Here is a 13,625-nt window from a genome sequence, read left to right as displayed (position 1 = left end):
AGTTTCGAATGAATCAGTCTTACTGTGAGCCACAGCCTTAGAATAGACTTCAGCGATATTTGCAATTTTTTGACAGTTACCAAACACGGTAATGATTGGGCAACAATCCTCTTTCAGGCTGAAAATGGTATGGGTTCCCCATAATAGAAATGTGGTAGGCTAGGCCTACTCTAAAATGTGATCAGAACAAAATAAATGTTCACAAATCAAATCACATCATTCACATTATATTTGACCTCATGCACAGTATCTTTAATCCATACATAGCCTACACACAAAAAGGCATTATAGTCAGGGCACAGCACCTCAGCACCCCAAAAGACCATTCACAAATTCACTATGGCTCTGACTGAGATTAATGTAGATGTGTAATCTCAGTGGAATGTACTGATCCTCAGTGCCAACTGTCTTCTGAAAACATACACAGATAAGTGTAAGCACACACAAACCAATACAAAGACACCCACACACAAATAATCAAAATCCCAGCTATGTGCTTACAAGCTGCTGCAGCAAATTGCAAACGTTTATATCCCCTCCCCATGGCACGTGGACGCAACATGTATTTAAGTATATTGTGAAACAGTGTATTTAGAGTTTCTTTTTAGTTTTAACTAGGCCCTTCTCCACCAGGCATCGGTAGAACTCCTGGATGTATGTGTACACACACTTCCAGTCAGGCTCATTCATCCGCAGCAAGTCTTCAACGTCCAGCAGAGGGGGGCAATCTGCCAGCCTCCTGCAGCCAAAAGAGAGAAGAGGAGAGAGACACAGGCCTGAGCAATCACAATCATTATGTCCCCAGGCAGGATCTACTGGCAGTTGAGCTAGAGGACACTACAGGGGAGTTAAAAAAAGTGTTTTTGTCAAGTTTAATCTATCCCTGCACAGCCCTTGGGGCCTTCATGTGCATAAAGTAGGAGAAAGCGCATTTTGTCAGAGTAGGTTTCTGTGGCTATGTGTGTGTTTCAATGTTTGTTTAGAACATATACAGGGAACTTACTCTGCAGTGCTGAAGGCCAGCTCAAAGTTGTCCTTGCGTGCGTTGGGGTTGAGGATGGAGTACTCAAATGCATCTGGGAAGAACCTGTGCACCAGCGCACAGAACGCTATGCCATCACTCCAACTAGAGGAGAAGTTGTGGATTTCCACCCCCTGCATGGAATAAGGGAGGAAGGGAGAGAGAAAGAGAAAAACAAAGAGAGCAGGGAGAGTGTGGATTTACAAAGACAATTATATAGTGAAGTAAGGTTGGTATGCTGGGGACACAACAGGACATTCATGTAGACATAAGATGGAGAGTGTTCATATTCCCTGCCGTTCTGGGTGGCATCCTGTTTATGCACAACATTTGCATATCCTCCGGTGAGAACCTGCCCGAACTTGTTGAGTGCTCAACACATTTCCCCCTGGTGCACCTTGCCTTTTGTTGTTTCTTTACTGATAATAACTTTGTACATGTGTGCATTCATGCAACAAAACCACACACACACACACAAACACACAGTATTCAACATCATTTGCCATTAGACATCATAACTGTCTGGAACTGGAGTTGTTGACATCTTTCCTAACTAAGATTGAGGCCAGCTTTTGTATGACTAGCAACATTTAGTGAGCATATGCTCCTTTACAAGTGGTCCCTAGAGACGGATTAGTACATCAGCTACGCTAAGGCATACTCCAGTAACTATTATGATGGAAAACAACGGCCAACACAGAGTCCCCGTCCCAGCATGGCCCGGTGAGTCTGACACATCTGGATGACTATGTGTTGATTTTCTCTCCACATCAAGGGCTCCCTAGTGTTCACGGTGGTCTAAGGCACTGCCTCTCAGTGCTAGAGGTGTCACTACAGACCCTGGTTTGATTCCAGACTGTATCACATCCGGCTGGGATTGGGAGTCCCATAAGGCTGCGCAGTGTCGTCCGGGTTAGGGTTTGGCCGGGGTAGCCATCATTGTAAATAAGAATTTGTTCCTAACTGTCATGCCTACAGTAGTTAAATAAAACATTTGAAAATAAAAATCACCACGTTCCACCAGCGATGATGGAGCCATCCAACATGACAACAACAGCGGCATCAGTCAGTAGTGCTGAACTGAAATTTCTGTTTTTGTTTTTTTTTTTAAACAACTAATTGACCTACATTGGTTCAATTATTTGAATTCCATTTTGTTCGTTTTTTTTCTGTGAGCTCAATGTGCAGACTCTCTAGAGACAAATCAGATCAAGCCCGGACTGTGCAACGTAGTCGGGAGTTGTAGTTTGCAACAGGCCAATATTCTACATAGTTTAGTGCACAAAAAAAGTGGTAATTAACAACAATGATCATAATCCATTGCATACTTACTTGTCCGGTCTCTGTGGGGCAGACAATGAAAGGGAGATAAGAGACAAAAGACATGCGATCGAGAGGGAGTTGCTTCGTGAGGTATCTGTAACTGAATATACAATATCTAACTGATTAATATTTGGTATTCAGCAGTCATAAAAGTATGCCTTATTTACTTTGAAGCACTACTAAAATAATGATTTTGTCAGACAGCATAGGCAGCAGCTCTATAGAGTAGTCATCAAATAAAACAAATGTAATACACACAACAATTGACATATTTGTAATGTGATTAAATGATGGTTAATAAGTGATAAGCAGTAATGGGCAGTCACTACCATCATGGGACTTTTGTTAATTGTTTTATTTTGCGTTGTTACAGTATTCAACCCACATAATGCATAGTGCATTTAATGTTTAAAAATATTATCGAAACCAAAATCAAAAAACGTGAATCTTTTTTTTACAATCAAACTCAAACTGAACCGACCTCAAAAAGCACCAATTGCTCAGCACTACCAGCCAGGGGACCTGCATCAACTATTCAACTCCCCACGTCCAGGAGAATATGAGGACGAGAGATAGTGATGAATGGAGGCATGTGTTATGGACATGAGCAAGCAGATGAAGGAACTCTCAGTTGTTATGGGCAACGTAGCACGAGCGCCCTACCCCCACAAGTACAGTCGTGGCCAAAGGTTTGAAGAATGACACAAATATACATTTTTACAAAGTCTGCTGCCTCAGTTTGTATGATGGCGAAATGCATAAACTCAAGTAGGTTATGAAGAGTGATTTGCCATGCAAATGAACTGAATCCCCCAAAAACATTTCCACTGCATTTCAGCCCTGCCACAAAAGGACCAGCTGACATCATGTCAGTGATTCTCTCGTTAACACAGGTGTGTGTTGACGAGGACAAGGCTGGAGATCACTCTGTCATACTGATTGAGTTCGAATAACAGACTGGAAGCTTCAAAAGGAGGGTGGTGCTTGGAATCATTGTTCTTCCTCTGTCAACCATGGTTACCTGCAAGGAAACACATGCCGTCATCATTGCTTTGCACAAAAAGGGCTTCACAGGCAAGGATATTGCTGTCAGTAAGAATGCACCTAAATCAACCATTTATCAGATCATCAAGAACTTCAAGGAGAGCGGTTCAATTCAGGGCGCCCAAGAAAGTCCAGGAAGCGCCAGGACCATCACCTAAAGTTGATTCAGCTGCGGGATCGGGACACCACCAGTACAGAGCTTGCACAGGAATGGCAGCAGGCAGGTGTGAGTGCATCTGCACGGACAGTGAGGTAAAGACTTTTGGAGGATGGCCTGGTGTCAAGAAGGGCAGCAAAGAAGCCACTTCTCTCCAGGAAAAACATCAGGGACAGACTGATATTCTGCAAAAGGTACAGGGATTGGACTGCTGAGGACTGGGGTAAAGTCATTTTCTCTGTTGAATCCCCTTTCCGATTATTTGGGGCATCCAGAAAAAGCTTGTCCGGAGAAGACAAGGTGAGCGCTACCATCAGTCCTGTGTCATGCCAACAGAAAAGCATCCTGAGACCATTCATGTGTGGGGTTGCTTCTCAGCCAAGGGAGTGGGCTTACTCACAATTTTGCCTAAGAACACAGCCATGAATAAAGAATCCTCCGAGAGCAACTTCTCCCAACCATCCAGGACCAGTTTGGTGATGAACAATGCCTTTTCCAGCATAATGGAGCACCTTGCCATAAGGCAAAAGTGATAACTTAGTGGCCCAGGGAACAAAACATCAATATTTTGGGTCCAGGGCCAGGAAACTCCCCAGATCTTAATCCCATTGAGAACTTGTGGTCAATCCTCAAGAGGCGGGTGGACAAACAAAACCCCACAAATTCTGACAAACTCCAAGCATTGATTATGCAAGAATGGGCTGCCATCAGTCAGGATGTGGCCCAGAAGTTAATTGACAGCATGCCAGGGCGGATTGCAGAGGTCTTGAAAAAAAAGTGTCAACACTGCAAATATTCACTCTTTGCATCAACTTCATGTAATTGTCAATAAAAGCCTTTGCCACTTATAAAATGCTTGTAATTATACTTCAGTATTCCATAGTAACATATGACAAAAATAGCTAAAGACACTGAGGCAGCAGACGTTGTGGAAATTAATATTTGTGTCATTCTCAAAACTTTTGGCTACGACTGTACACATATCCTTATATCAACAGCCTATACGAATATCCCTCATACATCTTGCAATACAACAGCTTTCCTCACCTGGAGCCTATTCCCAACCCTATCAAACACTCATCCTGGAAGTCAGCCCAATTCACTCCCCAGTGAGAACTACTCAAGTTGAACTGACACAGCTGGTTCCAGCTCCTCAGCCCGGGCCCCAGCCATTCCAGCCATCCTGGCCAGCATCACCGATAGGTCCAGCTCAGCATGCCCAGACACCTCCACGTCCTGGGTCACAGCCCCTAGATCCAGCGCAACCTGCCAAGTCACCTCAGCCCAGGCCACAACCAGCGCCACAACCCGGGCCACAGCCAGCTCCTCAACCCGAGGCACAGCCAGCTCCTCAACCCGGGCCACAACCAGCTCCTCAACCCGGGCCACAGCCAGCTCCTCAACCCAGGCCACAGCCAGCTCCTCAACCCGGGCCACAGCCAGCTCCTCAACCCGGGCCACAACCAGCTCCTCAGCCACAGGCTCCTGCACCATATCCCGTGCCACAGTATCCAGTGCCACCCTACTGTCTGCAGATAGTACCACAGTATCCAGTGCCACCCTACTGTCTGCAGATAGCACCACAGTATCCAGTGCCACCCTACTGTCTGCAGATAGTACCACAGTATCCAGTGCCTCCATTTGTACCTCAGCCTCAGCCTCAGCCTATGCCACCTATGCCGCATAATGGAGATGGCCATTACGCCATTCTACGGGATACCCAAGCCTAATACACCATCTTCAGCTCCGGCAAGGAGAGTGACTTTGTCATGTTAAAGAAGGGACTGGACAGTGTACTTGGCAGACATCGGCACCTAACAAAGGAATACAAATAACAGGTACTGCTGGATCCCCAAAGCTTCCCAGCACCTACCAGGTGGCTAAACGGTATGTGAATGACCCAACACCATATATCAAGTCTAAGCAGGCCCTTTAGCAGAGGTACCGTAAAACCCAGAAAACTGGTCCATGGAGAACTAAAGGCTATCCTGAACTGTCCTGCTGTCAATCCCGGCATCACCCAGGGGTTTGAAGATTTCGCTTCAGCTGCCTACACACTAATGTGGATGTTAAGCACCATGACCGGGTCATCTAGATCTGAACTAAGTTGTGGTTCCCACATTCACACACTGCTCACCAAGCTTCCCTCCAGCTACAGAGACAGTTTTGCTGAGAAACTATATATCCCGGGGCATCATCAGTGGCACAGACCAAATATACACACTACTGGATTTCGCACAGTGGCTCGCAAATAAGTCCCAGGCTATTCAAGGCTACCATCTACCTCAACAGTGAACAGGAGACAGAGAGTGTTTCTTCTCTAACATGCAGATCTTCATTCCCTAACTCCGGTTCTACTTCCACACCCAGGAGGAGTAAGTACAAGCCTTTCTGCCCTTACTGTAGTTCTGAGGAGCCCTTCCTAAACTCCTGCACAGACCTCATTAAGTTGAACCCTGCTCAATGGGCTACATGGGTCCAGGAAAAAGGCTACTGCTGGCGTTGTGGAAGAGGCCACAAACCAGAAGACTGCACCCTTAGGAAATCCTGTCTAGCCTGAGGACACTTGCACCTGACTATCCTACACGACATGACCATGACACAGAGCCATCACTAACGTTCACCTCAACTAGTCTAGCCACTCCAGTCGAGTCCCCCTGAAGGTCCTCCCACTCTGGAACAACATAAAGTCAGTGGAAACCTTCGCCCTACTGGATGATGGTTCAGAGAGAACCATCATTCTCTTGAAGGTGGGACACCAACTCGGTCTACCAACTCGGTCTACAGGGCCCAGAGGAGAAGTTGGCCCTCCAAATAGAGTGGGATGTTGTCCAGCTCCTAGGGCCTTCCCAGCTGCCCCTTGGAAGCACCGATACGTGCACCTGCAAGGACTGCCTCTCCAAAACTTTAAAAGGGCCAGTCCCTGATAGATTCAGACAACCCGCACGTAATCACCCCTACTCAGCCTGTGGACCCGGGCCCACCAGAGACTCCCGTCGCAGTATGTTCTGCGCTGGGTTGGGCTGTTGAGGGCCCTACCGACCACCTCCCTGACTCAAACCCTGAGCGCCGGCTTCTTCCGACATCCACCACTGCACTACCTCCGGGTTCCTCCAAGCCTGAGGACTCCAGTGCTGCAGTAAATTGCCCCACATTCTGTGGCCTCATAGTAACAGAGCTACAAGACCAGCCAACAGTGTCTTCAAGGGGCAGCTGCCCGGAGGCCTCCGTCCTCTGCCCCTCAGGGTCTGTCTAAGCCAGGCAGGAGAGAGCGCAGATAACTACACCCACACAGACAGTGTGGACTCCTCCCATGCAATCCTAGACCTCCTAACACTGTTGCCAATGGAGCAGCCACGGTTGAGAACCCCCAGCTAACAACTAACACAACTTTAGAGAACGTTCCCTTTTATGAGTCTCATTAGGTCATTAACTAGTATTTTCATAGGAAAGTTCTTGTGATGTGCCTGAAATGTTTCCAAGAGACCATTCCCTTAATGTCAAATATAACTTATCTCAGAATGTAAGATATTAATGTTCTAGACATGTTTTATGGGAACGTTGTAGGAACATTTCTGTGTATCAGTTGTCAGGACAACACCTGATGGAACCAAAGAAACGTTCTCCCCAAAAAGTAACACGCCTTGTTACTGTTGTCGAGCCAATCAAGGCCCTGATTGGTGAACCACTCATAGCTCTTTGTCTGTTGGCAAGGTTAGGGATACTCACACAGTGCTTTTATTTAATAATAATGACTGTATAAATTAACATGCACATTGTGAATATGTGTGTCAAATATGTAAATTAAAAAAACTGTGTGATTATCCATTGCCAACAAACAAAGAGCTGTGAATGGATCAGTGGTTCACCAATCAGGGCCTTGATTGGCTCAGCAACAGTAACAAGGCATGTTACTTTTTGGGGAGAACGTTTTTTTGGTTCCATCACGTGATGTCCTGACAACTAATACACAGAAATGTTCTTGCAATATTCCCTTGAAATGTGTCTAGAACATTATTATCTTATATTCTGAGAACATGGCAACCATGTTCTGTGTATGTTTGATGTGACGTTGATGGAATATTTTCCTAATGCTCAGAAAACTAGACACATGTTCTTGCAAGGTCCCATGAAACGCATATAGAACATTAACGTTGTATATTCTGAGAACATTGTAAACATGTTCTAGATAACGTCTGCTTGACATTAAGGGAATGTTCTCCTAACTTCAATGACAAAACATGCTAAAAAGGATCTCAGAAGGTTTTTACTAACATAGATAGAATGTTCCCCTAACTAACAGAAAACTGGACACTCAAACATTAGGGCAACATGACTGGTAACATTACAAAAATGTTCTCTCTCCCTAGAATTGTTAGCTGGGCAAATCCTCCCAACGCCGAGGAACTCTTTATCACAGCCCTTACCTATACTTGACCAGCTCCAGTGTTGGTTGAGTTAATCATGTACAGCCTCCCAGAACTCTGTGGGAACTTTAAATTGAATTACAAATATGCCTATGTCATTGGGGGCAGCTGTATAATATTCCCTGCTGTTCTGAGTGCTACCTCACTCACCTGTTTCTGTGCATGAGTAGATATGTTTTTGCATATCCTTCGGTCAGAACCTGTCCAAACTTCTTGAAGGCAGCAACATATTTCCCCCTGGCGCACCTTGTCTTTTCTTGTTTCCTTACCGATAATAACTCTGTACATGTGTCGTTCATGCAACAAAACCACACACACACACTTACAAACAGTATTCAACATCATTTGCCATTAAACATCATAACTGGAACTGAAGTTGTTGACATCTTTCCTAACTAAGATTGAGGCCAGCTTTTGTATGACAAGCAACATTTAGTGAACGTACACTCCTTTACAGAGAGACCTCAAATGCTTACCTCATATGGTTCGGTTTTGGCCCTGCACCAATCCAGTAACATCTGCTTGACATTTTTCATGTTGGGTGCTGCAGCGACAGGGGAAGACTGATGGGCTGTTGTGATAGCTGGGTTGGCCATGCTAGGGAGAGAGGATAAACACGTTATTTAACACATTCTTAGTGTCACTGTGCTGAACAGACATACACATGCAGAATTTGATCAATCACACGTGAAGCATGGCTGACTGTTAGCTCAATGACTCACCTGCTAGGTGTCTTAGACAAGGAGCTGGTGGTTGATGCAGGAAATTGGCTGTGCACTGTAGAGAAACAGAAGGGGATAGCAAGAAAGAGACAGGGAGTGATTTTGAGTAGGGGAAAAGTTAATCTCTCGCAATTCCACTTTGATTTGAAAGCTTGAAGCTTGAAGTGTGTGTGCGTGTGTGTTTATGTGTGTTTGTGTGTGGCACGCGTGTGTGTGTGTGTGTGATGTGTCCTGGTGAGGATATGATACTCACTGTGGGATTTAGGCTGGTGATTGCTGGTCTGGCCTCTGTTCATTCCCATTCGTCCTGTGCCTGCTTTACTCAAAGCCTGCTGTCTCAGGTCATCTTGCCGTGACCCCCGCTCTTTCTCTCGCTTCTCTTTAGAGAGGAGGAGAGAAGTAGAGGGAGAAATAGCATTGTCGTATAGAAGAAGGACTGCGAGTAGACATTAGAAACGATTGTCAGTAGTTATAGGTACTAGAAGAGCTGGGAGAGTGAGAAACGAAAGATGTGATCCTGTCAAATTTCACATTGAAGTTCTCTCTGACCTTACCTCTCTTCTTCTTGAGCAGGTCCCTCAATGCAGTGCGGATCATTCGCTTTTCATCAAAATCCACAGCCTTATCCAACTGTCAGAGGTAAACACACGCAGAAACCAATAGATGAGAAGTCCAAAATCAACCCAACTACTGCATGTCTATGTGAAGTACGCACCGCGAGTGCCCCACCAGTTTATTCAGGACTTCTTCATCCTCAATAGCAGCTAGCTGCTGACTGGTCGGTGTGCCTGACGACGTGTCGCTGGGGGTCGTCTCGGAGGCCTCGTTGGCAGACGCAGCCCCCACTGCTCCCTCATCAGGTCCCGCCTCCATGTCCAATATACTGTATGGGACTTATAAAGAAGGTGGATAATGGAGATAAGGGGGTTCCAACGGCAAGAACTCCTACACAAATATCTAAAGAGCAAGAGCAAATAACGTTGTTAGTTTGATTATCATCCATCATTGATGGATCCATGGAAAGCAGTAGCATAGTTGGCAGACATACATGGGCCTACATAAAACATCAACCATCTCTCTTTTCCCATGTGGCAAGACACGTGGTCAGAGGAGGAGGACAAAGTATAATCATTTGGTGGGGGCTTATATTGGTCCTCTTTCACACATGCACAATTGTGTATTAATACACCTGTGAATTGGAAATGTGTTTTTTTGCATATCCCAGAGAGACCCTCAGAGAGTGAGGTCAGAACCAGGCTCTGCCATTATCAATGGTGACCCTGGAGCAATTAGATGCCTTGCTCTATGGCACATCACCAGATTTTTCAACTTGCCAGCTCAGGGATTCAAACTAGCGACCTTTTGGTTACTGGCCCAACACGCGAACCGCTAGGCTACCTGCCACCCTGTGTGTGTGACACGTGTGCGTGTGTGTGTTTACAGCATTTGTGTGCTAGAGAGGAAAAAGATGTGTAGGTGTGTGGAGAGGAGAGGGATAGTTCTATCTTTAGTAGCCATTATCAGTACATACTGTACCATCATTCATAAAATATAGTTTAGAATTACCTTCATAAAACTAACAGGGTTAGGCACCATTGGCATTTTAAGTTTCAACTCCCAGTGATGTGCAGAGAGCAGAAATGTCATCATTTAAAGGCATAACACCCTCTGTTCAACCTGTAGTCTGTTCAGCAATCTGAATATAAACACCGGGGGGGTCTAAACTGACATAAACCATGCTGCTCTCGAGAACTGTTTGATTTAACACTGAAGTGCCCTTCTTATTCTCTTAGCAACTGGCCTAGAGCAGCACACAAACAGTATAAAACAAATATAGTAATAACATGTACAAATATAGTAATGTAGCTTCGCTCATTTAAACATCAATCATCCATGAAATTTGCACAAGTACATAGAATGAGAAAAATAGATGGATAAAAACACAGACGCACAGACTGACCTAAATATCCAGAAAGTAACTACACATACAGTACACAAAGCATAACGTCAATTCATATAGAGGAGATAAACCCACAGGGCACACCACGTCATTTCAACATGGATAACTGGGTCATATTTGGTTGAGAGGTTGATCAATGAGATTACAACCTATATTCACCCACTCAAAAGAGACAGCCAAAAGATAGTTGAATTCCCAATGTGTTATCATTATGCCTTCAACCATCTAAAAGCACAACCAAATTCCAATGGTAAAACAATGTTTGATGTTTGGTTAAGTTTTCGCTGTGCTTTCAAGCAAGTTCAAATGGGAATACAATGTCAGATATTTTGTTTATCACTGTGCTCCATCTAATAGCAGAACCAAATGACATGGTGCAAGTGATCAATAACATTTGCGATACTGCACAGATTATTACAGCAATTGTGAATTTCTCCATACTGCCCTACCAAGCAAAAAGGCAGTAACTGCTCATTTGGTTGAAAATTAGTTGTAATTTTCCTACATTAAATACATGCTTAATCATGTGGACATGTATCCTTCCTCTGTTGTATTGTGTTTTGGAGAAAATGGGGGTCGTGTTAGCAGTAACTGCATAAAGTTACTGTGAAACCAAGGTAAATAAAAGCCATTTTTCTCAGTTCCACGCTATGAGCAGTTACTGCCTTTTTGATTGGTAGGGCATCATAGACCTGCGATGACCTATGCATGATGTCTTGAACATGCATGCTTTATATGATAACATAAGAAGACATTTATAGTTACAGTAACCTCAAAATGTGACCAGGGATGTGTTACTCATTTTAAGGTTAAATGTTTCATTCGTTTGTAGTTTGCCTTAACTTCAGGCCTTTCACCGTATTAAAAAAGTAATATTGAATTGAATTTGGTTGTCAACGCAACCAAATATCAACATTTGATGGAGATTCATCTTCTGCTTGGATAGTTCCATCTATACCACTGACTTAGTCTGGCTTTAATTCCAGTTTGTCTACAAATGAATAATTGATATGTTGGATTCATGTCTCCATCTCAACCACACATCTAAGCCCTTTCCTGCAGTCAATGACCAAAAGCACCCTCTTTGGCCTCATGGGTGGAATGTTATTCATATTTTTCATCATTTTAGAATTAATAAATATATATTAACAGTGAATATCTGGTGTTTCTATGTCAAACAGTTTGTTATATTTCAGTCTTCTGTGATGTATATAAAGTGTAATATTGAGTTGCAAACTCAACATTGAATACATTTGAACTCTATATCTGACGTAGAAAACGTGTCTTATTTTTATAAGCCCGTAACCATATGTGTGAGGTGTATACTTTTGTTTCAAAATAGATTTGTTGAAGACACTGATTTAGCCCACTGCAGTAAAAAGTTAAAGAATCGGACGAAATCAAATCAAAGTTTAAATCCACATTAAATGCTTCTATGTATATAGGCCTAAATAGCATCATTGATGATCTATGAGTGATACAGTATGGTCACATTTCATTTGCTCTGTTAACCCTACCCTTTGGAATGACTTCAATAACAACAATGAATCTATTTTATTTTTAAGTAGAGATTTCCCAACAATCATTCTCATCATAGAACATTGGCAATAATCAGTGTTAAACATCATGGCTAAGCAGGGCTGAGCTTGGTTAAAACCCTGGATGGGAGACTAAATGGTACTATAGCTGTAGATATAAACATTCTCCAGTAGGTGCTTCTCAGCCTGTAGTTTTTTTTATGATAGTGGATGTAACGTTGAAGATCTGACATTGATGTAAAGGTACAAATTCAACATATTTTATGCAAAAAGTAACCACCCGCAACCGCAGGGCTCTCCAGAGGGTGGTGCAGTCTGCCCAATGCATCACCGGGGGCAAACCACCTGTCCTCCAGGACACCTACAGCACCCGATGTCACAGGAAGGCCAAAAAGATCATCAATGACAACAACCACCCGAGCCACTGCCTGTTCACCAGTAAAGGTGCATCAAAGCTGGGACCGAGAGACTAAAGAACAGCTTCCATCTCAAGGCCATCAGACTGTTAAGCAGCCATCACTAGGTGGCTTCCACCCGGGTTACGTAACCCTGCGCCTTAGAGGCTGCTACCCCATATACATAGACTTGAAATCACTGGCCACTTTAATAATGGAACACTAGTCACTTTAATAATGTTTAAATATTTTCATATACTGTCTATGCCACTCTGACATTGCTCATCCTAATATTTATATATTCTTTCATTCCATTCTTTTACTTTTAGGTTGTGTGTATTGTTGTGAATTGTTAGATATGACTGCACTGTTGGAGCTAGAAACACAAGCATTTCGCTACACCCGCAATAACAGCTGCTAAACATGTGTGTGACAAATACATTTGATTTGATTACAAGGTTTTTCTATGTTGACATTTGGTTACCGTGACATAATCCTGTGTTTGAAATTTCACCCTCAAAACAACCGTTGATGAATTTTTAAAATCCATATATTTTTCACAATACGTTGACAAATTACATGGAAACTGTTGATTCAACCAGTTTGTGCCCAGTGGGAAGGCTGTTATAGGAATTGAGACTAGACGAGACAGCAAGGGAGTTAGAGTGAAAGTGTCACAGACCTACCTGTTCACTGGGTTCTGTCGGTGCGTCTTAGGGGACAACGCAGCAGCTGTTTGCGGCAGGTGATGAAGACTTGCGTTTTCCCTCGATGTTCAGTACCCCTGTCCCACTCTCTCCTCTTCCTCAGACTTGCACAAGGGAGGGCTGAGCCCTAACACCACACCCCCTGCCTCAGCATTGGGTCAGAATGGATGTTTTGGGGGGGAGAGGGGTACTAGTGAAAATAACTACTCAGGGGAAGGAGGAGGGAGAACAGACTGAATCGTGGGACTGTCTGTCCTCCCTTCCCTTACTACTTCCTTCAAAACTCTTCTCCTCAATTGACCTTTATGTCATGTAAAACTTTAGGAGGCTT

At 43.9% G+C, this 13,625-nt stretch overlaps 1 protein-coding gene across 1 annotated transcript; it reads right to left on the bottom strand.

The window, feature by feature from the left end:
• Window positions 1-225: 225 nt before the first annotated feature.
• On the bottom strand, window positions 226-13,521 carry LOC100194678 (uncharacterized). The gene is made up of 8 exons (XM_014131266.3): window positions 13,274-13,521; window positions 9,424-9,587; window positions 9,249-9,324; window positions 8,948-9,073; window positions 8,695-8,749; window positions 8,449-8,569; window positions 1,004-1,155; window positions 226-739 (listed from the first exon to the last, which is right to left on the bottom strand). Exons 2-8 carry the CDS (start codon window positions 9,565-9,567, stop codon window positions 592-594), a joined length of 822 nt encoding a protein of 273 aa, XP_013986741.1. The 5' UTR covers window positions 9,568-9,587; window positions 13,274-13,521; the 3' UTR covers window positions 226-591.
• Window positions 13,522-13,625: the final 104 nt, after the last annotated feature.

The sequence above is a fragment of the Salmo salar genome, chromosome 01 (genome assembly GCF_965601325.2).
Source record: "Salmo salar chromosome 01, fSalSal1, whole genome shotgun sequence".
Taxonomy (NCBI): domain Eukaryota; kingdom Metazoa; phylum Chordata; class Actinopteri; order Salmoniformes; family Salmonidae; genus Salmo; species Salmo salar.
This window is presented reverse-complemented; position numbering and strand designations above follow the sequence as displayed.

What these genes read in the sequence shown, in the direction of transcription:
- LOC100194678 (XM_014131266.3), bottom strand. Translation starts at nt 9,567, where the DNA reads ATGGAGGCGGGACCTGATGAGGGAGCAGTGGGGGCTGCGTCTGCCAAC. An exon ending in CCTGCTCAAGAAGAAGAGAG is followed by an intron (nt 9,074 to 9,248) that starts GTAAGGTCAGAG and finishes TCCTCTCTAAAG; the next exon opens with AGAAGCGAGAGAAAGAGCGG. An exon ending in CTGGCCTTCAGCACTGCAGA is followed by an intron (nt 740 to 1,003) that starts GTAAGTTCCCTG and finishes TTTTGGCTGCAG; the next exon opens with GAGGCTGGCAGATTGCCCCC.